General features: G+C 41.4%; 1 protein-coding gene across 2 annotated transcripts in view; it reads right to left on the reverse strand.

Moving 5' to 3' along the window:
- UGGT2 (UDP-glucose glycoprotein glucosyltransferase 2) overlaps window positions 1-23,828 on the reverse strand; it is a 1,923,861-nt gene that overhangs the window by 1,767,585 nt on the left and 132,448 nt on the right. For both annotated transcript variants that reach the window (XM_069639785.1, XM_069639786.1), the window contains one exon: window positions 5,239-5,311. In XM_069639785.1, coding sequence (XP_069495886.1) covers window positions 5,239-5,311 — 73 coding nt within the window. The remainder of the gene's footprint in view (window positions 1-5,238; window positions 5,312-23,828) is intronic.

Below are 23,828 nucleotides of genomic sequence, written 5' to 3' on the forward strand. Positions count from 1 at the left end.
TGCAAAGTTCTGTCACCAAAAGTGTGCGTGAAGAGCAAACCTTCCTGCCACTGGCGACACGTGGACCCGAGTGGGTGTGTCAGGACTTCTTACCCTCAGAGGCAGAGGAGGGGGACTGGAAAAAGCCCTTGCCCCCCCCCCCCTTTTTGATGCTTGCGCCGACTAGGGGTCAGCGAGCATTCCGGCTGTCTAGACCTCTGTTCCTGGAAGCCTCCAGAGGAGTGCCCCTTATCCCAACGTTGCTGAGATTGAGAGTACGCTTTGGGCGTGGTCTTTGTCAGAAGGGATAAAGACTTAACAGTCAGAGCTATTCTTCTTGTCCAGCTCTTCGTCTGTGCTGGAGTGAAAGAGGTCACTGCCCTCGAAGGGCAGGTCTAGAATACGTTCCTGGACATCCCGGATGAAAGTGGTTGCCCAGAGCCAGGCCATCCGTCTCATGTCCGTGGCAATACAGATGGGACCTCCAGACGTATCAATGTGTGCCAGAGTGGATTCCATGATAAACTGAGCTACGAGCTTGGCTTCGGCTAGCCCCGCCTTGAAACGCGATTGGCTGTGGGTGGGGAGTTCTTGGAGGAAGTCGCCATAATCTCTGGTTAGCGGCTGCCAGCATGGCGTCTGTTGACCTGTCGCAGGTGCAGGGAAGCATTGGAATACAGCTTCTTACCGTATGCCTCCAAGGTTTTCTCCTCCTTGCCTAACAGCACAGCTGATGACGAGGTCGACTGAGGCTTGGAGTACAGTTATGCCGCAGCAATAACCAAGGAATGTGACTGAGGATGGGAGGAGAGCAAGAGCGTATCCCCCTCCATATGCCTGTACTTGGCGTCCAGGCGGCGGTTGACTGGCTAGACAGAGTGGGGTTCGAGCCAACCCTTCTTGGCGAGGGACACCACGACGGTCTGTAGTGGAATTCCCGTTCTGGCAGATGGGTGCCTTGTGAGGACTTCGGCGAGGATGCCCTCTTTCGGCTGTTCTACCTGGGGCTGGGGGAGGCCCAGGTATTCTGCCAGGCCCGAGATATGTTCGTGGAAGGCCCTGGCTGATGATGGCGTGCCAGGATCCTCCGCCTCATCAGTATCCTGCGGGTCTAGGGGATCCTGTGGAGGAGGAGGAGTATCCGGAGCCGGAGACTGGGGCACAGGGACCGCCGCCGGAGGATGAGAAAGAGGAGGAGGCTGGCATGGAACGGCCTGTGGAGTAGGCATAGGAGCCGTAGTAGGCGGCTGCGCCGGAGCAAGAGGCATCAGCATCTGTGGTGCCGCTAGCATAGCGGGAAGGACTTCCCTGACTGCCCCTTGATGATAGCCCCCATATCTGGAGACTTCATGAGGCCGAGGAACCGGTCAAAGATCCGGTCCTCGATGGCCGAAGAGGAGGAGGAGGAGGAGGAGGAGGAGGAGGGCACTGACGGGGTAGCTAGAGGCAGGTGAGGCCGCTGCCGACCCTGAACATACGGACGTAAGGGAAAACAGCCTTGTGCATAAGAAGGGCAGGCCATAGGCCATGTACCTGGTTGATGCCAGTTTCACCTCGATACTCGTTCTTTGCCGAAGTCCTGCAGAGGCGAACGGGTATCCTTCTCTGGCACGTCGGCAATTTTGTTGAGCTGCCTAGCATGTGGCTGCGACGTGTTGCTCGGCTTGTTGGTGCAAGCCTCTGCCAAGTCTCTTATGTGAGCGGCGTGCAACTTGTCCCGCTCCTCTGGCCCGTGTCCGGTCGGTGTATCCACCTCGACCCGGGCGTAGTTAGAGCTGTGTTCAGGCACCCCCTCGGATGTGCTGCCGGCAATAGGGCATAGCCCCTCGCCATGATGCCGGTACAAGGGCAGAGCCCCTCGGGCGAAAGCCGGTAATGGAGCCTAGCGGCCCCTCAACCTTGGCACTGGGAGGATCCGAGGGCCCCTCAGCCCAAAGGCTGGTAGCTGCGATAGCCTTGGTGCGAGTGTTGGTATAAGAACCAGACCGGTCCCTCCCTCGTAGGAGAGTCCCTCCTGGGAAGGAGTCTCCCTTGCGAGGTGCGGATGAAAATATAGGCCCTACCTCAGGCCTGGATCGATGTTTCACGAAACTCTTGAGAGATCCTCAGTCAGAAGGAGACCGCTGAAAGAGTTGCCTCCACCTGGCTAGTGTGTTCTTAAGTGCTTTCGAGGACAGCGAGCCGCACGCCGAACAGGCTTGCCAACCGTAGTCTGGGCCAAGGCACCGTAGGCAGAGGGCGTGGGGGTCTGAAGTTGGGAAGGGCCCGTTGCAGGATGGGCACCTGCTGAACCCTGTCGATGTCGACATGCGCTGGGGAGGACATGTGGCGTCTGAGGACTGAGTACCTATTGAAAAAAGACAAAAGCAGAAATAGCTGAAGAATCTGCGCGTGGAATTACATGGCCGAAGACAAACCCAGGAGCACTGGTGAATTCGGCCTGTTCCCGTTGACGCAGAAAAGGGGACTGAGGTGTGGCGCCAGAGGGTGGAGTCAGGGCAGTGCATGCTCCCAGGGCCACGCCTCTAAATTTAGAGGGGGAAGATGATTTTTCTGGTGAAAAGGTTCTGTTTCCCGTCCCTTGCGAGGGACGCCCATGCAGTATGGAGGAAAGGGGATGGGACGTAAGAGAAAAACCATACAAATCTGAAATCCTGAATCTTACTTCCTCCTGAATCTCACTTCCTCCTGAATACATCCCGGCAATTGTAGGGGTTATTGTGACACCCAAAAGTTTAATTCCTTCTTGCGTCCATCCAAATTTACATCAGAGCCGGCAACTTACCTCTCAAGTCGCCCATCGACCAGCACCGCTTAGAGATTACTTCCACAATTTGGATGGGTGCAAGAAGGAATTAAACTTTTGGGTGTATTGCTGAAGGAATTTATAGGGCAATTAGTAAAATGAGGTCCACTGACGGTTTGCTGGTTAGGTCGAATTCACTTGATAAAAATGGTTATCTTTCATGAAATACTTTATTTCTTCAGGCACTTCCACAATCTGCCAACCGGCTCCTTTCTTTAAAAAAGAACATAGAGAAGTGTCTGCTTTGGTCTAGAAAAACAAGCCCCTCTGTATGGCCTTGGGCGTTTCAATGAGACCTACTAACAGGTGCATCCTGGTTTTGCCAGATTTCCAAAAGTTTTACCAAGCAGCACAAATTTGTATAGTGAAAGATTGGTGGGGAACAGATACTGGAAAACGGTGAGTCCAGATGGAACGTGCAATCACAGGTCCAAAGCTCAGAGACACTTAATGGCTCCGTAAGCGTGATCCCTCGCAACATTCATAAGAACAAGTTTACAAGCTTAGGAGAAGAAGAAGTTTGGGACACAGCGGTTAAGCAATAACAATTCATGATGTTTCCTTCACCTTTCACGCCATTGCTTTCTCATCCGCAGTTCACTGCGGCCCTTGACCCATGGGTGTTTAGTAAATAGAAGCAGGCAGGCTGCACAAAATTACGACATCTCTTTCAAGGTAAAGATCCTAAACCTTTCATAAAATGTAAATATGAACGAGGGTTGATTGAATCTGCACGCTTCCAATACTTTCAAATTCATCACTGGATATCAGTCCCGCCCCCAAATAAACAAGGGGCAATCAGAGTTAACAATGTTAAAAAAATTCACTCTCTCTAATCCGGGGAATAAAGCTCTTATTTCATACCTACACATAATCATATATGAAGCTACCCACAGTATCTCACCACATTATAAATAACGCTGGCAGCTAACGTTGGGAGAAAAGATATCGCAAACATTTGGATCGAGCGGGTAAATCTGGGGATATCTATCCAAAGTGCTTCCCATTCTAATAGAATTTTGGTATAAGTTGTTAACTCAATGGCACTATACGTCAGTTTGTTTACATAAAATGAAATCGGCTATTTCAGACCAATGCTGGAGTATGTAGTTCACTAGGATTTTGGGGGTGTTCATGGAGGGGCTGCCCAATCTTGACTAGTTATGGGGTTGAGATAGACATATGCAAAAGAATGTTGGATTGGTTCCTAAGCAGAAATGTAAAACTTTTGTTATATTGCAACTTGCAGCTCTTTTAGTTATAGTGCAATCATGTAAATCTAAAGATCCACTGTTGCTTAGTGAATGGTTCTCCAAAGTCTGGAGCTTTGTTGCTCTTAAACGGATCACATACTCTAGACAGTAGGATCAATCAAAATGTGCACAAGGCTTGGCGAGGTGCTACATTTTCAGCAACATGACTATAATATCAGATTCTACCCTCAACACTAAGATTCTTGGCATTCAATGACTATGAACATCGCAACATCTACCATGCATCTAGATGGGGGAAGGGGGAATGGGAGGTCAGGGTTTATTAATGGTTATTATAGAAAATGCCAATAAAAACAAATCAAAAAAGGAAAATGTTACACTTACATGCTTCAATGTATCATTTTATTTGGAAGATACATGGTATCTTTCGCACTCAAAGATGGCCGGTAGTTTCGGCTTGTTTCCAGCGTGCTTCCTTAGAAAAAGCCATCCAAGATGGCTGCCTCCATGGAAGAGTTCAGAGTTTAGAGATGGGCAGGAATGGTTGGGATTAGCATGGCTAGGGGTAAGGAATGGGAGGGATCAATAACCAAACACCACTTAATACACTGTGTCCCTCCTCAAATGCGATTCTCATGCGCCCTTTTCCCTATGTACACGATTCAATATTTGAATACAATAGCTTGGGCTATTAAAGATGTCACAATCGACACCCAATAGCCCAAATTAAAAAAGACTGAAGAACATTTTGTTTTGAGCTGCATTACCCTGAGGAAGGGCAGACTACTAATAAGTAGTATTGTTCCTTAAAGTGCAATGGCTGATGCACCCACCATCGCCCTCCACTATACACAGATAGTAACAAAAAAAATACGAAACATTCATAGTAATAATATCAAGTTAATGCAGTATATAACTGCCACAGGATTACTGCTTCAAAGTGTGGCACTTACTAGGTGTTCCTTGCGCTCCTTAATGGCACCCATAGTATGGGCCTCAGTTAAGTAGATCTGCTGCCATTTCAACCTGTGACTGGTAGGGTATTCATACAGCAAAACAAGTTTCTGAGTACTTGATCAACTGAACATAGATACACTACAGAATAAACCCAGGAAATTGGGGAAAGGGCCTTCAACGTAGACATGAACCATACGTCTTTGCAATAGATTTCTAAATTCTTCGATGACCTGAAAACATCCCCAGTTCCAGAAATGTTAAAAGCAAATAAAACCAACTCACCTTAATTTGTCAAAGAGAAATCCCTGAACTTCATCAGTTGAATTGTCATCGACCAACCGTGTTGCATTAGTACCTAAACAGACATAAGTGAATATCAAAACCACAAGATCAATACAGTTGTGTTGTACAGTAAGGGCCTCCTTTTGTATGATTCACTAAATGGGGCAGAACAGGTGGAGATAACCACTTTGCCAGTCAATTACATTCTGATGCGATTTCCTGGCTGGACAGAGCAGCAGCAGCACAAATTGTAAAATCTTCTCTGCATGCTACTCCTATTCAATGCTGGAAATCTGAATTGTTTGATGCGTGCAGAAAGGTTTGAATTTCTCATTTTTTTATAATAAAAAAAAATGCAACCGCAAGCCGTATTGATTAATTTAAAAGCCAGCCATCATGCACCTATATGGCGCTTGGAATATTCACTTGATTTGTGAGAGGACTATACAAAAGGTATGCATACAAGGGACTGCCCAGATTATTGTGCATTTTCGTACCATTACCATAAAAGAACTACAAATTCCATAGAGAGCTACGGATATGTAAGTGCATAGTTATGTAGTTCTTTCCGTGGGATATGAACTTCCTTTAAAATGAGAAAGCTGGTAGAAATCCCTACACACCATAATGTTCTTTGTTACCCTATAGGATAACAAAAGGGTTGATCATTCCATCCCTAAAATAATTATTACAGGATGCATGGGGGTTTTCAGATATTCTACCACTGGTGAACATCATTATGGTGTGTAGGGATTTCTACCAGCTTCCTCATTTCCCTGGTAGAACAAAATACTTTGATGTATAGGCTCTTTAATATTGAGAACAAACAAAAAACAGGTTTGCGTGGGACTCTACATACCTCTTGTACAATTCAAAATAACATTACATAAATGCCCAGACCCGAATTATGAACTGTGCCGACTATTTACCCATTTGCAGTAAAAACAAAAAGACATGACCTATATAATAATATACATATTGCACAATCCTGTTTCAGAGCGTAATAGGGAGATAGCAGTCCTTATATCTCAAAGCTAGAAAATTGGTCCTGACAATCCTATTCAAAATTGAATCCGTTTTGTTTTCTACATTTTTTTTCCGATTTTCCATAAAACCAAAACATATTGACATATACGGGCTTCTGAAATTCTGTTATCCATGCCATTCCATTTTGGAAAACATTGAAAGCATATATTACACAGCCACGCTAGTGGCTGTGTAGTTATGGTTAAGTTGCTGTTTCCATAGGAAGAGCCCTTTTTGGGTGGCTTATAACTTCGCTCCCCCTGGACCAATCCTCAACAAACTTTGCAAAGAAAAGTATATGGGTCACTCTGAATTTCCTTGCAAAGTTTGGTGAGGTTTGGTCCAGGGGAGGCAAAGTTATAGAGGGGGTCCCAAAACTTTTTTTCCCATAGACTGAATGGGGAAAAAACTTTGCTCACGCCTACAGCCCAAACCGCTGGACGGATTTTCACCAAATTTGGACCAGGAGCAGCGGCTTGGTCCCGAAAGCGTGCTTTTGCAAATTTGGTGAAATCCGTCCAGTAGTTCTTTTTAAAATGACCAAAAAGTAGGTCACAAAAAATGAGTGATATCTATGTTTGGTCCGCGGACACACTTCCCTGTTCGGTCCGCGGACGGTGTCCTGATTGGCCAATCGGCTTGCGTCCTGTCCGCGGACATGCAACGTGTTCGTTGATTGGACGGTGAAGAGCGTGCAACGCGTCAGATTTTCGGGAATGCCCGCCATCTTGGATTTGCAGACGTCCGCGGACAGCGCAGTGAAACCTTTGAAACTTTGTTGAAAAATACTATTTAGTACAGTGTGTTGTTGTGTGAAAGTGTTTGGGGAGGGTGGGGGAGTAAGAAATGGGTTAATTGTTTTATTTATTTAGGTGGTAGACCCCCCTGTTGTGCTCGCTTTGTCCGCGGACAACGCAGATGTTCTAAATAAACTAAATGGGGGTGGTTTGAGGACACTACTCCTGTCCTTATTGTTCGGAAGCAAGCTGAAAGTGTTCTAAGAACACATCATGTGTCCTGGGATGTTTGTCAATAAATAAAATGGGGGTGTCCTGAGGACGCTATGCCTGTCTGTTCTGTTCGCAAGCAATTTGAAATTGTTCTTGGAACACATTATGTGTCCTGGGATGTTCGTAAATAAACGAAATGAGGGTGCCCTGAGGACGCTATGTCTGTCCATACTGTTCGTAGGCAAGTTGAAACTGTTCTAAGGACACTCATAATGTCCACGGACATTAAAAGTGTCCATATGGCATAGTTGAAATGTTTGATTCTATAGGTGTGATATGCTGCGATGGTGCATAGCCATATGGCCATGCACCCAAGACTCTATGCCCTGGCCACAACTACTGCAGCATATTACACCCATAGTGGTTTATAACTTTGTGATAGAAGAACAAATTTATAAGCAACGAAGTTATAAGCCACTATGGGTGTGATATGCTGTGGTGGTTGTGGGCAGGGCCTGTAGTTTTGGGTGCATGGACAAGATCAAATTTATAGGCAGCAAAGTTATAAATCATTATGGGTGTGATTTGCTGTGATGGTTGTACTTAATATACTTACTGTTTGGTTGTGTAACTGTAGTACATTTATTTCTTGTTTATTTCTGTGACAAAAGAAAAGATCATGTTAGTATTGGTATTTTATAACAACTTATAACATTGATAATCAACTTTTTTTTTACCCTCATTTAGTAGATTACAAACCAGTGTACTGTGCAATTCGCTCAGTTTCTGTGTTTCTTGCTAAAATCATTGGATCTGTGGGAGAAAAAAAATCCATGTTGCATTAAAAAAAACATTTTCTTTTATGCTACAGTCTATTTGTTCTCAGTGTTCACTTGTTGTTTCTGTCGAATGCTTTATATATTGGCTTGTTGCAGATTTTAGGAGCAGTTCGATACCTGTTGACATATTCTAACCGTCTATTTTTTGTTATAATGAAGTGGTATTTATTTATCTGTTTAGTTGTTGTAGAATCTTGGGGCAGTTATATAGCTGTTGGCATATTGTAACAGTTTATAGTTTTCTAATAAAAGTTTAGTTAATGTTGAAGTACAGTTTAGTTAATAAATTTTGGTTTTAAGAAGATTAAATAAGCGTTTGTAAGGTTTGCAGGTAATCTCTGCTTTAGAGTAATGGTACTATCATTACATTCGAACCATCCACAATTCTTTTTTATATATGCAGTCTAGTGACCTGCATTGGTTGTGGCTCCTGCTTGGTAGATTATACCTATTGTTGTGAAGGTTTTTTTACCAAGTGATACTTGACCATGTGTGAATCCAGTCAGCTTGCAGTTGTTTTTGGTACCATTTGCATTGTAACGTAGAAGGATTAGTATTACGTATTTACTATGTGCTTGTATTAGTAAGGTGGAGCGATTATCTGAATTGCAGGTAGTACATAATCTACCATGGTTTGCATTTTGTACAAGTTGCTGAAATGGAACGGATTCAAAATTAGGTAATGATATATGCACAAAGCGCTCATTGGGGATTTGTTCTTGTGTCACATTGTTGCACAGAGTGCATGTATGTTTCCACATGTATGAAATCTAGAAGATTTCATTTATAGGTATGTTTTTGTTTTCCAGTACTTGTAGTAAGTACATTAGACATTCTTGTGGATATTCCTGTGAGTTTATAGTGAATTTCACCATTCCAGCACAGTAGTCCAATTGTTGTCTTATTCCATAAACACTATGCGTGTTGTCAGGATTGTTTGTTGCATTTCTATGAAGTACTAACATTTGCAAACACAATTGGTCTGTACTGTGTAAGTAAATGTTGTCAACTATTGCTGGTAATTGAAACAGAATATTCATTGGTACATTTGCATAGCAACTTACACCATTTACATTTGAAAGTTTAAATGGACCAGACAGTTCTGTGTCTGAGTGCTTTTTTGGAGTTTGTCTTCCTTTTTTGAAGAAGTGCCTGGTTTACTTTCCCTAATAGGTTCTTTTTTGATTGTGGTACTTGATGAACTATTAGTTTCTTTTAATCTCTTTGGAGGATTTGCAGTGACATCCTGTTGCATTTCTGTTTGATTTCGTTTTCTTTTCGAACATTTTACTTTTTGTGGAATAGGATATGTTTTTAGATGGGGGTGTATAGTGAACGCAGTCTATTGCATTCTAAAATGCAAGGAATATCAGCGTTTACTTTTCTTTAGAAATAGACCGTACGGTGTACATAAGTGTGGTAGTGCTACGTAGCTCATGCCTTCTTTCAATACTATGTCTATCAATGCTTTGTCTAGGGTAAGACCTTGTGATTTATGAATGGTGACTGCGTATGCAAGAGTTAGAGAAAATTGTTATCTTCGTACATACATTGAAGAGAAGGAATCGAGCTGTGGAGCGTCCTATCCTTTTAACTTCTGAAAGTTTGTCAAAGAGAATTTTGACATGGGTATGTTTGAACACCCAGTGCTCCATTAACTAGTCCTTGATCCACGTCAAGGTTACGTTTAAGCATTACTCTGCAATTTAAGGATAATTTGAATATTTTTTCCAATCCAGCTGTGTTGGAGATTGAATTTTCTAAGGTATTTAGACTTAGTGTGGCTTGCTGACACATGGGTAGTGTCATACCATGTACGTCCAGTTTGTCTGTGGCGCTAATTTCAATTATTGGTTGCATTTCTTTTTTTAACATTGTTTCATTGAATTTGAAACAGCTTGCAAGAGTTGGCATTAAGGCCATAGAATTTACATTTTTGTGTGATAATTGTTCCAAAACATCCGTAGCACACGCATTATGGCCATAAAGTGCATGAATGTGCCGGGTTTTCAATATTGTTTGTGCTTCTTGAGATAATATACCAAAACTAATACTTTTTAAGATGTTGGCATAAGGTAGATCTGCAGATTGCCGCATATTTTGTGTTAATTCTCTGTATTGGAAATGTTGCCAAAGGTTGACATTTCCAATGCTGCCAACAGTTGTATGGCAGAGTTTGTGTCCTAAGGTTTTAAAAATAGGCTCACCTTTCACTGGTGTTAATTGAAGAAGATCTCCGAAAACAATAATGTGTTTTCCTCCAAAGAGCTCTTCGTAGTTTGTTTTGAGTACTTCTTGTAATCTGAGGTGAATCAAGGCCAACATTAGGTTGGAGAATATGCTCACTTCATCTATTAGTAGCATTTTCATTTGTTTTAATACTCTGCGTAGTTCCATTGTAGCTTCTGTAGAAAGTTTGTAATAGTCTAATTTGTTTTGGTGTTCTACTGGCAGGAGTAGTAATTGGTGTAAAGTGACACCGCCTATGTTGTAGGCAGCTAAACCTGTGGGGGCAGTGACAACAGCTGACAGTTTGTTGTTTGTCAATTGTTGAAGGAATTTACTGATGATTTTGATTAAGAATGTTTTGCCAGAACCAGCTTCACCACTGACGTATAGTAGTATAGGTTTGTAATTTTGGCAGGCGCGTTCTTTGTTTTCATGTTGTACACCATGTGCAATTTCTTTTGTTACTTCTTCAAAAATGCTACGTTGTTCATTGTTTAGTTTTGATTGTAGTATAGTTAAGTCTTCTTTATCTTCATACTGACACATGGTGTTTTCTATTTCTGTCATAGCTAATTCTGCCTCATTTGTTATTAGTGGCTCTCCCAGTGGTTCTTGGCTTCCTGTTACAGAAGGTGGACTACTGTCAGGAGTGTCCTTATTTAGTTGGGCCTGCAGTTCTTCTTCGTGGTGCTGTTCATTGTGCAACATTGTTTTGTACTGTGTAAAGTTTACATCAGTTATAGTGCTTTCATTTGCTTTGAAAGCGTCTTCATAGGAGTCAGTTATCTAGTATTTCTTCTTCTTTTCTCCATGGTTTAAACAGTTGTAGCAGGGACAAGTAATATAGTTCTTTATGTTGAGGAGTCTTTAATGACAATTTGATATGATTAATTAAATTTGGTTTGGTGAGTTTTACTAAGCTGCCTTCACAATTTGATACTCTGTATTTACCTTTTTTTTCATCGGGTTTTATATTATTTTTGTATGTGAAGTTTTGGGCTATGTGGTATAGACACATGGTTTCCAAAGTGGTACTTCTGTTTGGGTAGTAGGTGTCCAGAAAATTGTTTTTTAAAATGTCTTGGCTGTTGGGATCATGTTTGCTATTGTTTCTATATCTTCGTATGATTTTAGAACTCTTTCTAGATTTAGCAGGACCAAGACTTAGCCATACTATATTTTCAGATTCTCCATACAAAGCAGTACCAGTTAAACGATCTGCTGCTTCATAGGAGCCACATTCTCTATGGGAGAGCATTTTTATGCCAAAGCTGTATAATTCTTGAGACAGTGTTGTCTGATAACAGGTCATTCCAGAGGTCTTGTAGCTCTGTTTTTTATGCTTTGGTTAAGTATGTTGTAACATATCGTGCAACCGCAGTGGAATTCTCTGCAATGTACTGCACATCTATGTTTGCATTCCTAAGTGGGCAATGATTGCATTGTAATCATTGATATATTTTTCTTCTTCTGTTCTTTTTACGTAATATGTATTTTTAGGTGATTTGCCTTTAACACTATGTCTAACTGAAGACGTGAAGCTGTTCACTTGACCTGTTTTTGTAACCGGTCTAGGGAAACCAAAGCAGCATTTGGTGTAGTATTTCCCTTTGTTTTTGTATTTGCGACGACAATATTTGCCACATTTATGTCTTTGAAATTGTAAAATGTGTGCTTGGAGATCACTATTTGTTGCTTCTGATGGAATTTGACAAGTGACATTTTTCAATAAACTGTAAAACAGTGGCGTCACTGTCTTGACCAAATTTAGGAGCATCTTTAATCCATAAAAGCAGTTGGATATGTGGTGCTCCTATGGCTTGATATTCTTTTCTCCAAAAGAAGTGTTGCACTTCTCCAAGGGGAGGAGCAGTTTTATTACAAATAAAGTCCAGCATAGCAATGAAGGGATGGTGAAAATATCTTGAAACATTAACAGGATCTAGAGAAGAAAGTTCTCCAGGTGTTAGTATATCTATGTTTGTTTTGTTTTTGTTTGATATGTGTAGGAATTCATGTAAATCTTCCCATGCATATTCTGCACAACTTAATGTAACAAACCAATTGGGTGGGCCAAGGTTTCTGATCATACAACGTACATCTCTATGACGTTGAAACCAGAATTCTTTAGTACCACGCATATTTGCTAATAGATTTGTAATATTTGATTGTAAAACCTCATCTTTTTGTTGCACTTTTTGTAATAATTGTATACCTGACATATTTTGAAAGTGGGATCCTGATTTTAATGTGTGTGCAACTCCGTAACAAAGTTGCTAGTTCACTTTCAAAGAGTAGGTGGAATATGTATTCCACATTTTGTCTAAATCTGGGATCTTCACAATACATCCGTCATGAGCGATATTCTGATGCTGTTATTTGAATAGGTCCATCATCATACCTTCCTCCTTTGCCAGTGGGAAAAAGTAGAGGAAAAGCACGTGCTTCTATAATTTTTTCCCATATGCTGATTGGTGATCCTTTTGTTTGACGCATTTGGTACGTTTCTAGTGCATCTTCTACGGTGTCATTAGAATGCAATGGGTGAATTGTATAATGGTATAAAGTACTGGATATTGTAGCAGGATCTAGGAGCTCAAATTGACCAGCTTCTTGTGTCTCTTGAATTATTTCAATGGTATCCTTCAATTATTTCTTCAATATTAAGCTTGTCTAACTTTATGTAAATCTACCAGTTGTTGCCAATTTTTTTTGTCTTTTGTAGGTACACCATTTACTAAGATAATTAAAGATTGCTCCATTGGACGTTGTACTCCTAGAGTGTGCACATTTTCTTTTAGATCTAATGGTAAATACACTACTTTTCCACGAATACCTTTCACTAATTCAGAGGGAGGTAATTTTGCTGTTTTTTGTTGAAGGCGTATTATTGCTTGAAAGGGGTGCACTGTTTGAATTAAGATGCTCTCATATAAATTGAGTTGTAGGGGTTTTGGTAGTGGAAATAATTCCAAATTATTTGTGATAGCACGTGAAGGAGTTTGGTTGTTGTCAAGTTTTGTAGTGCAGTAACTGCAAAGTATTAAGGGGTCAGTTATTTCATATTTGTTTTCTGCTATAAAGTAGAGAGCTAATTCAAACCATTTAGAATCTTCATTGTTTTCTATTTTGTATGTTAGTTCTACAGTTTTTGTGTTACTTTTATAGAAAGTTCTACGGCAACATACACACACATGGTTTGGTATTTCAGCAGATGTACTTTTAAATTTCAGTATTTCTTTTTTGTATGTGTGTATTGGAAGGTTGCCATGCATAGAATTGTTGCTAATTTGCTTTAAAGCTATTTCATTCTGTAAATGGCTTTCACTTGCAAAATATTTTTTCTGGATATAGTCGATTTCTTCAATTAGGTCTTTTGCTTTACCATGTAGAAGAATGTTATTTAAATTGGCTAGTGCTACTAAAGCAGGACTTTTAGCATAGTACAGTTTATAGGCTAGATTTCTTATAGTTGAATTATGTGTTGATATCATTTTGATATAATGGAAGGTGGTTTTGCAGGTAGGTCCTGAAATGCAGGCCAATGAATGACCTTGTAGTCCTGTGTACTTGCGCACTGGACAGGTATCCATATTTTGCAGTAGTTTAATTTTCAATTTGTCTTTGCCTTTCACATATTGATTGAGGAATTGGCGTAGACTTGAAAGATTCTTTGGGAATGTTAGACATTGACGTGCATGGCCATTTGTATACTAGAGTTTCTGATTCAGTTGAATGGAGAGGTAATTCTAAGTTTTCTGGGGATATTTTTGTAAGTAGTATTTCTTGTTTCATTATGGTATTATTAACTTTTTCATAACCTCGTCCACTGCTATGTATGGCAATTGTATTTGTTTGCTTTTATGGTCCTGTGCTCTTAGTGTGACTCCATTCACCTCCACAGATACTTAAGTTATTTCTGTTGACATTTCATTTATTGAGAAGTCTTTTTTGTAATTGAGTCATTAGTTTTGTTAGTGGTTTCATTTTGCTTAACACTAAAATAAATAAGTTTGTTTTTAGAAGGATTGCACTATCAACGCTTCTAAGATTAATTTCCTACGATCGGTTTTAAGGGTTGAGTTTGATTTCTCTCCTGTTTTTATAAGATTTTGCAGGACTCTGTGACAGAACATTTTTGTTAAAATACTTTTCTTGGTATGCTTAGTTTGCACTATATCAAGATTTATAGGAGCAGTTTCATCTGTAGTGGTAGCTGATTTTTTGTTAATTGTTTTGTCGTTTGTTTTACATTTTGATAGAGGAGGCAAAATTTCTGTACTTGAAGTTTGTTTTGTTTTGCTAAATTACTGTATTAGCTGTTTTGTTTTAACTTTTCTTTTTACAAATTCTGCTAGAGATGGATGCTTCTTTTGGACAATTCTATTTTCATTTGCTCTGTTTCGGCGTTGCTTTCTACGGACTTGATTTTTGGTAGGTATTCTTTAGGGTATGTTGAAAAAATAAAGAAGGTATGGGTTAGGGTGTTCTTAATGTATGTGTGCTGTTTGCACGAGTGTATGAGTAAGATAATAAAGATGTATGTAATGGTGTGTGATTGTGCATTGGGCAACTAAAACTAGTTGGGATGGCTATGCTTGAATTTATGTGCTACTAAACTGGGGTTCAGATGATATTAGAAAGTAAGCTGGTGGTGTGGAGAAGTAGAAATAGTAAATCTAATGATATACAATTAAAACAGTTGTTTGTTCTATAATATGAAAATTCTAGGGGTTGAGTTGGGTTATTTGTGTGTCGAAAACTAAGAAATTGTGCGTCATTCTGCCTGTAAATCTCTGTTTAAGAAATGGGGATTTGTAGACAGAATGGTGCACAATCTCTATTTTTAGACAAAGAAATAGCATGAACATTACAGTGTGTTTGAATAATAGTACACATAATATGGTGGTATTCAACTTACTTCTTTTTTAAATGAGCAGGTTTTTTAGTTGCTCTTTGTACTTCATATTCGGCTGCTTCTTTTCAGAAGAATAATCTTCACTGCAATTGTAAAGAAAACAAATAAGGAATTTTGTTTGCATATAGCATTGTTTTTAATTTAAACATTGATTTTTTTAATTGACATTGACCCTCAGCGCCTTCCTCAAAATCATGAAAACTATCTTCTTCACATAAGATGCGTCGCACCAGTTGAATACATATCATATGTTCTTAATGCATAAACTGTATTGTAATGACTAACTGTACCAACCAAAATATCATTTGCATGCCTTGTGGAATTCATAATGTACCACTGAATACCACTATTTCTGTAACTAAGCTCTTGTAAGTAACAGCGCCTCAATGCCATGGGCTGCTTGTGCAGTATGTAAATAACAGTAAATAAATGTTTACATTTTTGTACAAGTATTGTTGTTTGATTTTTGAACATACGGCGTGCATGCAATTTTGTTTGAGTATGTTAACTCTTCATATTGTACTTTAAATATGTTAGTTCAACATGCTTTGAAAATGTGTGTGTAAAAAGAAATTAAATAGCAGATAGGTTTGGAAGTGAGAGTTGATTTTAGGAGATGGAAAAAAAAAATCACAGTAAATTCATTTTATAGATTACACAAGCTAAAAGTCAGTTAATCTGTTTATATGAATCTATAAAAATTGTACATGTACTATATAGAAAATATGCATACCTGTAGTTTGTGTTCATGCATATGGATATGCATGCAGCTGCAAGTAGAAATCTTGGAGACCTGTACAGTATTTCTTGTAGAAGGTGCTTTCCAATGATATGACACTTGTACTCAGAGAGATTAACAGTACATTTAAAGTGGTGATCTATGATGATGCAGTACAATGTAGAGGTCTTGGAAAGGATTGGTGGATGTTCATGTGACTTCTTAGCTATATCCAATGAGGGAATGGCACAGAAAGTGAAAAGGAAATGGTAGAAGGACTGTTCATGTTACGATATGTCCGCGGACATGGCGGTAGTTCGCGGACATCGGGTGTTACATCCGGGGATTTTTGGGTTGGGGAGCCATGCAAATGAGAATGAGCAGAGAAAGAGATTGGTCAGGAAAGTTTAGTGGGTGTGTTGTGCCAGGAGAGTTTCCCAGATACTCTTTTTGCTGAGAGAAGAAGAGATAGCTAAGCTGTGTGTTTCAAAAAACAGATTGTTTGGATTTTGGGAGACTCGTGGATACATTGGTTGAAGGTGCATGCAGAAAACTGTGGAGTAGCTGTAGATCTTGGATTCCCACATGTGGAAGCGCACTGGCATGGAGTACGTGGAATGAAGTAGTTGGACTTGCTACCTCTCTGTGCTACTTTGGAGACAGAGCAACATCCAGACATAATTGTAATTCATTGTGGAGGGAACAGTTTAGGACATATTTTTCAAACACAAATAAACACCACCAAAAGGATCTTTTCAGAGCCACCACTTTCTTCCAGATAGAAATGCAATGGTTATGATAGGGTAGCACCCCAAAATGTTTGATGTCCGCGGACTTCTAAAAAATTACAGAGTCCTGCTTCATTTATTTTCACTTCCATTTTTTAACTGTAAAAGGCGGCTCTGAAAAGAGCCTTTTTAAAAAATTTTGTTTAACATTTTTTGGGGTTTTATATATTTTTCATACAAGACACACTAGGAGAGGAGGGGAAAGGAGGGTAAGGGGGGGCACCAACCACGGGGATAAGAAAGGGAGAGCTGAGAGAGGACGATGTAGAGTGGGTTTCACTTGGGTAGTGAGCAGACTTTTTCATGCTCTGAAACGATAGTCTCAAAAGCACTACGAAGTCTCTCCCCCCTGCACAGTACTGCGTCGCAGTACATACACACAACTGTGACCCTCGAAAGGTAAGGATCATCAGCATTGCGTATGGCCTGTGAGGCAGCTTGAGGAATAGGCTGTCCCACAGGAGTGTTCCTTGTGGTGACAGGATCGGAAACAGAGGATGAAGTAGAGGAAGTCAACCTGCTACGCTCATCGCAAGGTACAACTTTGCGAACGGCCCCCGAGTGGAATGACTTTAGGTGTTGCTTCATGGTAGTTGTCCCAAAGCTGTATGAACCATGCCTCCCGCGACTGCAGGTGACTTGGTTCGCACGCGCTTTAGAACCATTACCACGAATGGTAAATAACCGCCACACCCAAGACTCACGTCGAGTGCTGGTAGTAGGGACTTCCACTACCTCATTCTCATCCTCTTCTTCCTCCTGTGCATCCTCACTCCTGTTCCCCTCTTCAGGCCCTTGAGGAGGTGGTGGTGGGGGAGGGGGTGAGGGTGGGGGTGGTGCTGACGCAGATGCAGCACCAGGTGGCAGTAGTGGAGCCACGGAAGCCATCAGCTTGGCGTTGAAAATCTGCAATTTGGCAGGAAAATTCGCTGTGTTCTGTAGGATAGCCAGAAACACAATGAGAATGAGCTCTAGGGCGTGGTCTTTTATAGGGGTGCTTTTGCGCGGTTCGCGGACATGCGTGCTGTCCGCGGACAGATCGAACAGAAAAAAGGTTTCAAAAAGTCACAAAAAGTATGTAGAAACTCAGGATTACTATGTGGGACTTGTTCTATGGTTAGTTTTAGTTGGAAAATATTATAGATTACTTGAAAATGTAATTTTAAATTGTTCGGGGGCACGAAGAGTGTTCGCAATCAGAACATACGCTGATCGTGGGCGCGGTCACATGATAGCTTCGCGAACATGTCCGCGGAGGGGGCTGGTGTCTGCAGGACACCAAATGCATTGAACTATTTTGTGCATGCGCGTCGGTGTTCTATGGACACTGTTCGGGTCCTGGAGTGATTAAAAGTGTGTCACAAGTGAAACAAACAGTTACGGACAGGCGTTTGTTCTTAGAACAGTTTCAACTTGTCTGCGAACAGTACGGAAAAGCATAGCGTCCTCAGGACACCCCCATTTTGTTTATTTACGAACATCCGAGGACACATAATATGTTCCAAGAACACTCATCTTGCCAGCGAACAATACGGACAGCGTCCTCAGGACACCCACATTTCGTCCATTGACGAACATTTCAAGACACAGCGTGTGTTATATGAACAGTTTCAACTTGCCTGCAAACATTATGGACAGGCATAGCGTCCTAAGGACACTTCCATTTTGTTTCTTTACCAACATTTTAGGACACAGCCTTTGTTCTTAGAACACTTTTATATTGCCAGCGAACAATACGGACAGCGTCCTCAGGACACCCACATTTCGTCCATTGACGAACATTTCAGGACATCCGGTGTGTTCTTAGAACACTTAACTTGCTAGCGAACAGTACGGACAAATATAGTGTTCTTAGGACACCTCCATTTTCATTTCTTTACGGACATTCCGGACACCCGCGCTGTCCGCGGACACCTGAATTGCTTTTAAAAAAACAAAAACAAGAAATGAATTAGGACACAATGTAATAATTTTACTTTATTTTACATATATGTTAAATTTATGACAGAGAAGGTGAGGCAGAAACAAACAAAAACAGGAGAATTAGGGGTTTCAATAGGATTTATATGAGGTGAAGAAGGGATGGAAGTCTCATCAAAACGTGTTGGTTCACGGAGAGGGTTTGGGGATAATTGACTGGGATATGGTGAGGGGGGACAGGTACATGTGGGACAATGGTATGTAGTTTGAAGTGATCCTCCACAAAGTTTTTCAAATTATTAAAATTTGCCAAGAGTGGGTCCATTTTTTCTTCTATGTGCTGAAGAGTCTTATCCAATAAAGCTTTTTCATTAGTATTTTCAATTGTTGTATGGTCTGTACAAAATATATATATATATATGTTATATGTATATAAAATAATATTAATTAATTGGTTTATATAGTAAAGTGTCTACCATTAGATTCACTATCTTCTGACATTTCTTCACGTGGGAAATGCTCCTCTAGCCACTCCAGAGTACTAGACATTTCTGTGAGAAAAAAAAAACATTCTTTTTTGCATCTAATACAGAAAATGTATAAATATATGAATAAAATGCAGTACACTTACTATTTCAGGTAAGGTGTGTTCTGAGTGGTCTGTAGATCTGCTGCTGTTCTTAGTTGTGGAGTTTCTGTGGGGTAATCATGTTGGAAGCCTACCTTTCTTCTTTTGGTATATTCCATTTTAGAAAATATTGCATTTAAATTAATGGTTAGTGTGTTATATATATTGGTTACACTTCTTATTTATTACTAAATATAATGTGTATGTGTGCTGGTTTGTGAATTTGTAAAATGTTCATATGTTATGACATAACAATCAAACATACCCACGACATCAAAGATGACATTTGTGATGTCATCTTTGATGTTGTGGGTGTTAGTCTTAGCAGTGCACAGTGGTGGCGCGAGTTATGGTTGCTTAGCTTACCATAACTGGTGAATTTCACGGGTTTTTCGGTTTTACTTGGAACCATAACGTCCCTTTAACAAAGTTTTTTCACTTAATATATATATATTTATGTTGGTTCTTCTGCCTATCAGGCAGACAGTTCGAGCTGCACTCTCCACAGTGCCGTCAGAGTTAAAAAAAAGAGGTTGGAATCCAAACCGTTGTTTTTGTTACAAATCTGTTCCTTTATTTATTTCACAGGGAAAATTACGTAGCGTTTAAAAACCATGGAAATCCATTCCAAAATAGAAAAACAAAAAGACCAAAATTGTAAAGGTCCTCCCAAGTGCAACACTCCTCGTGTTGAGCCGTTTACGCGTTTCGCAGCCACCTCGCCGCTTGCTCACAACAATTAGCCTCATTGTCATGGAACCATTTGTAAGGAAAACATGAGGGAAACAGGTAGTGAAGGGGAAAGGGAGGGGGAGGGGGAACGCAAATGGCAGCAATAGTGAAAGGACTAATTTAGCCCTTCCCAGACATTCTATTCCTATGTCGGCCATCTTGGAACGATGCAGTTTACATTCAACCCTATGCAATGCTAGACATACTTCATGTTGTACCACATTTTGTACATTAAATTAGCAATACATTCTAATGTTCTCCCCCATATAAGACTAAAGTGCTTAGTGCAAAGTGACTCTTGAAGGTAAAGTGACATGTACAATAGCAGCATGTTAATTCGAGACAGTAGAATGTACAATACATATCTTTATATTCGAATGCGCAATGCATTTGCGCTTCTGACTTTTCTCTTAGGAGTAAAAGGTGCGGTTGCGGCATGTCATGTTTGCACCTTCATTTTTTCAGTGAACCCCTATAGTTCAGATAGCTGTAAAACTACTCGGTCTTCTATGGCCCATATATATATTTATATACTCATTCTGTGGGGAAAACATAACATTCTAATATTATATTATATTTTAAATAGGAGCGAGAGAGTCCAATTCTAGGATTTAGGGGAAAAATATATCCAGTTTTAGCGGTGTAAGCAGAAGTATTTCACTTCTCTAACCCAGACACTATAATGTTAACGAGAATACAGAATACTTTTAACTGTGGTACTACTTTTTTTTACATAGCTTAATCAACTCAAGAGACATTTTGCAAGGCTGTCAGGATCACTACATACCTGGTTTCACCCTTATTAGGGATCATCAGTGCAGTATAGTCCCAACAGCCTTGTGGTTGGAGCATTGGGGCATGTATACAAAACACCCAAAAGGTTATGATGGTTTAAAAAAGGCTTGAAAAAACAAACCTTTCACCTGAAATGTGAAAGTCGTCTATCTTGGATTTATTAAGCTACGTATAAAGTGGCACTGTCTAAGACAAAGAATTTCCTGGAGCAAAAAGGCTTGCATTTGGGCTAATCTGCATGCTCACAATGCCCTGATGATGTGTCTCAGAAATGGGCGTGAACTTCCACTGATGACAACTAGGTGTTGGCATTGTGGAATGTGTAACTTGGCTCAAATGGACTGTCCTACTTTCAATATATGTTATGCTAGCTCATGGCATATTTAAAGTTAAGATGAAGTCTAGTTATGGAGTTTCCGAAAATAGCTCAATAACTTTCGACACTTGAATAAAAAAATTAAAAAATTTAAAAAATCGTACATATTACACTATTATTTCGAGGCAACAACCTGTGCATTTCAGACGTGTACATTAACTGCTTCATAATTTAAAAAATGTTTACCCTTATCGCATTTTGAACAGCTTTTGACATGGGATCACGCATTACGTCATTGCATGTTCTGAAAAATTACATGAAAGCCAGGGCAGACTTTGATGGCAGTTTTCAGATGCAATTAGCGTGCATGAACTGAAAAAAGAGAAATATGAAGTTTACAGTTCATACATTGCGCAACTGTGAAAGTGAGGGCTGACAATCCTGTCAGTTTTCAGGAGATTTAAGTTGCGTAATGTACAAACTCTAAAAACTCTAAAACTGTAAAAGTCATACGCCTCATGTACATACTGACAACGCACATGATCATTCCATTTGACTTTAATGTGAGCTTTCATCCATATAGGAGGCATACAATTCAGGGTCAGAATAAAGGTACATTTTATATTAAAACCCTATACGTACGTGTGTGAGATAAACATTTAGTTTATCTACACTAATGGCACGTGCTACTAGGACCTGTGCAACTAAAACATGAAACTATGGTATGTGCAACTATGACAAACCCTTCTATGACACAAACTGTTACGACAAGCTCTTAGTACACATGCTCCTATGGCACACTGCTACAATACGCACTCCCACAAGAGCTTCTATGAAACACGCTCTTAGGAGACCTCCTCCTATGACACATGCTCTTGTGACATTTAAACCAACGACACACTTTCTAGCCACGTGCTCCTACAAGATACCCTCTTACCAAACATTACTATGACGCTCCCACCTTCAACACACACACCCTTATAACCTTGAGCTGTCATTCCTCCCCAACTGCGCTGTCATAAACTTAGGTGTGTCTCACCTCCTTTTAACAATAATGTACTTTTTGTGAGCTCCTTAATCCTGAAGGTCGTCGTCTTGTCCCATTGCCCAACTTGCTTGTCTATCACTGTCTTGCCTGCCTACTCCTCATCCTCGCTAGTGTCTCCCCCTCTCACCTCTCTCCTCGACCAGCCACCCACCCACCCACCCACCCACCCACTCACCGACAGTGCTCTCAGTCGCTCCTATCTTTTCTAACTGCTTCTCTATGGACTATCTTGCTCTCCTCACCAAATCTGGTAGGAAGAAGTTTAAAAAAGGATAAACTGGTCTCCAACCCAGGCCTCCCTATCGCTGACACCTACACTAGTGCCTCCAAGGAAACTCTCACCGACATCCTTTTTTGTCGTGCCTTCACCAGACCTATGGACCCTTCATATGGTCTCTGTGCTCTCTTTCGCCTCTTCTCCCATTAATGGTGGAACCCGTTGGGACGCCCTCCTGTCCTCCTTCCTCTCCTCTAAGGTCATCATTAATGTTTACTCTAATGGGACCATCTTGGTCCAAGGCCCTCAGGCCAACCTGCACCTTTTTGACAGACGCTTCCCGCACTCCACCAACTTCCTTTCTACTGCTGTCCCTCCTCCCCTTTCCTTGGCTACCTTGCCTTCGACCTCCCTCTCTGCCCCCTCTCGGGTACGTTCTACACCTCCGCAGGGCGTACCTCTGATGTGTACCCCTCCCCTGAAGTCCTTCAAGGAAGGCAACCTTCGCTACATTGCCACTCTTAACTCTCGCTCTGCTGTCAAACATTCCTCTGATATCTGCCGCCTTCTTGAAGAACTTGACCTCAATGTCCTCGGCCTCACTGAGACATGGTTCAGGGCCAGCTCGTTCACCAGCTTTGACACGCTCCTGCCCGACGGTTACAAGATCTTCTCCGCGCCCAGGCCCAAACGCTCTGTTGGGGGTGTAGCCCTCATCTTCCCGGAGTGGATTTCTGCCTCTGTCACTCCAAACGCAGGGCTACTCCTCTTTTGAATGCCTCGTCTGCAGGCTCTCTCTCCCCTAGCCATTCCCTTACTTTGGCTACTATCCTGGTCAGATTTCTTCCTTCCTCTCTGAGTGGGCGGACCTCTCCTCCGCACTCCTGGCTTCAACCACTCAACTCCTCCTTCTTGGAGACTTCAACATCCACCTGGATGCCTCCTGTCCCCCTTCTGGACTCTTTCGCGACCTCTGCGACTCTCTCTCTCACCCACCATTCTCCCCTCTGGCCCGACTCATTCTGCAGGGCACACTCTCGATGTTCTGATCTCCTCAGACCTTACCCTTTCTGTCCCTCTCTCCACTCCTCTCTCCTGGAGTAATCACTTTCTCCTATCCTCCCACCTAACCCTCAGGCTAAGCCACCTCCATCACTGCCACACACCTTCTCGGTCATCCGACCCATGAAGCGTGTGTCAGTTGAGGCTTTCGCTGCCACCTTCTCTCCCCCTCCTCCCCCTTTGGCTGACTCTCACCCTGACACAGCCCTCTCCACGCTCCACTCATCTATATCTGATACTCTTGATATCCTTGCCCCTGTCATGAGAATCCGCCTGAAGCCCAAAGTAAAGTGTAACTCCTGGTATGACTCAGAACTTGTCACTATAAAATGCAAGTGCAGGGAGGCCGAGAGGAAATGGCGTGCTTCAAGTTCATCCCAATACCGGCTCTCCGTCCTCACCAA

The sequence above is a fragment of the Ambystoma mexicanum genome, chromosome 7q, assembly GCF_040938575.1.
Source record: "Ambystoma mexicanum isolate Mex_15411 chromosome 7q, UKY_AmexF1_1, whole genome shotgun sequence".
NCBI classification, from domain to species: domain Eukaryota; kingdom Metazoa; phylum Chordata; class Amphibia; order Caudata; family Ambystomatidae; genus Ambystoma; species Ambystoma mexicanum.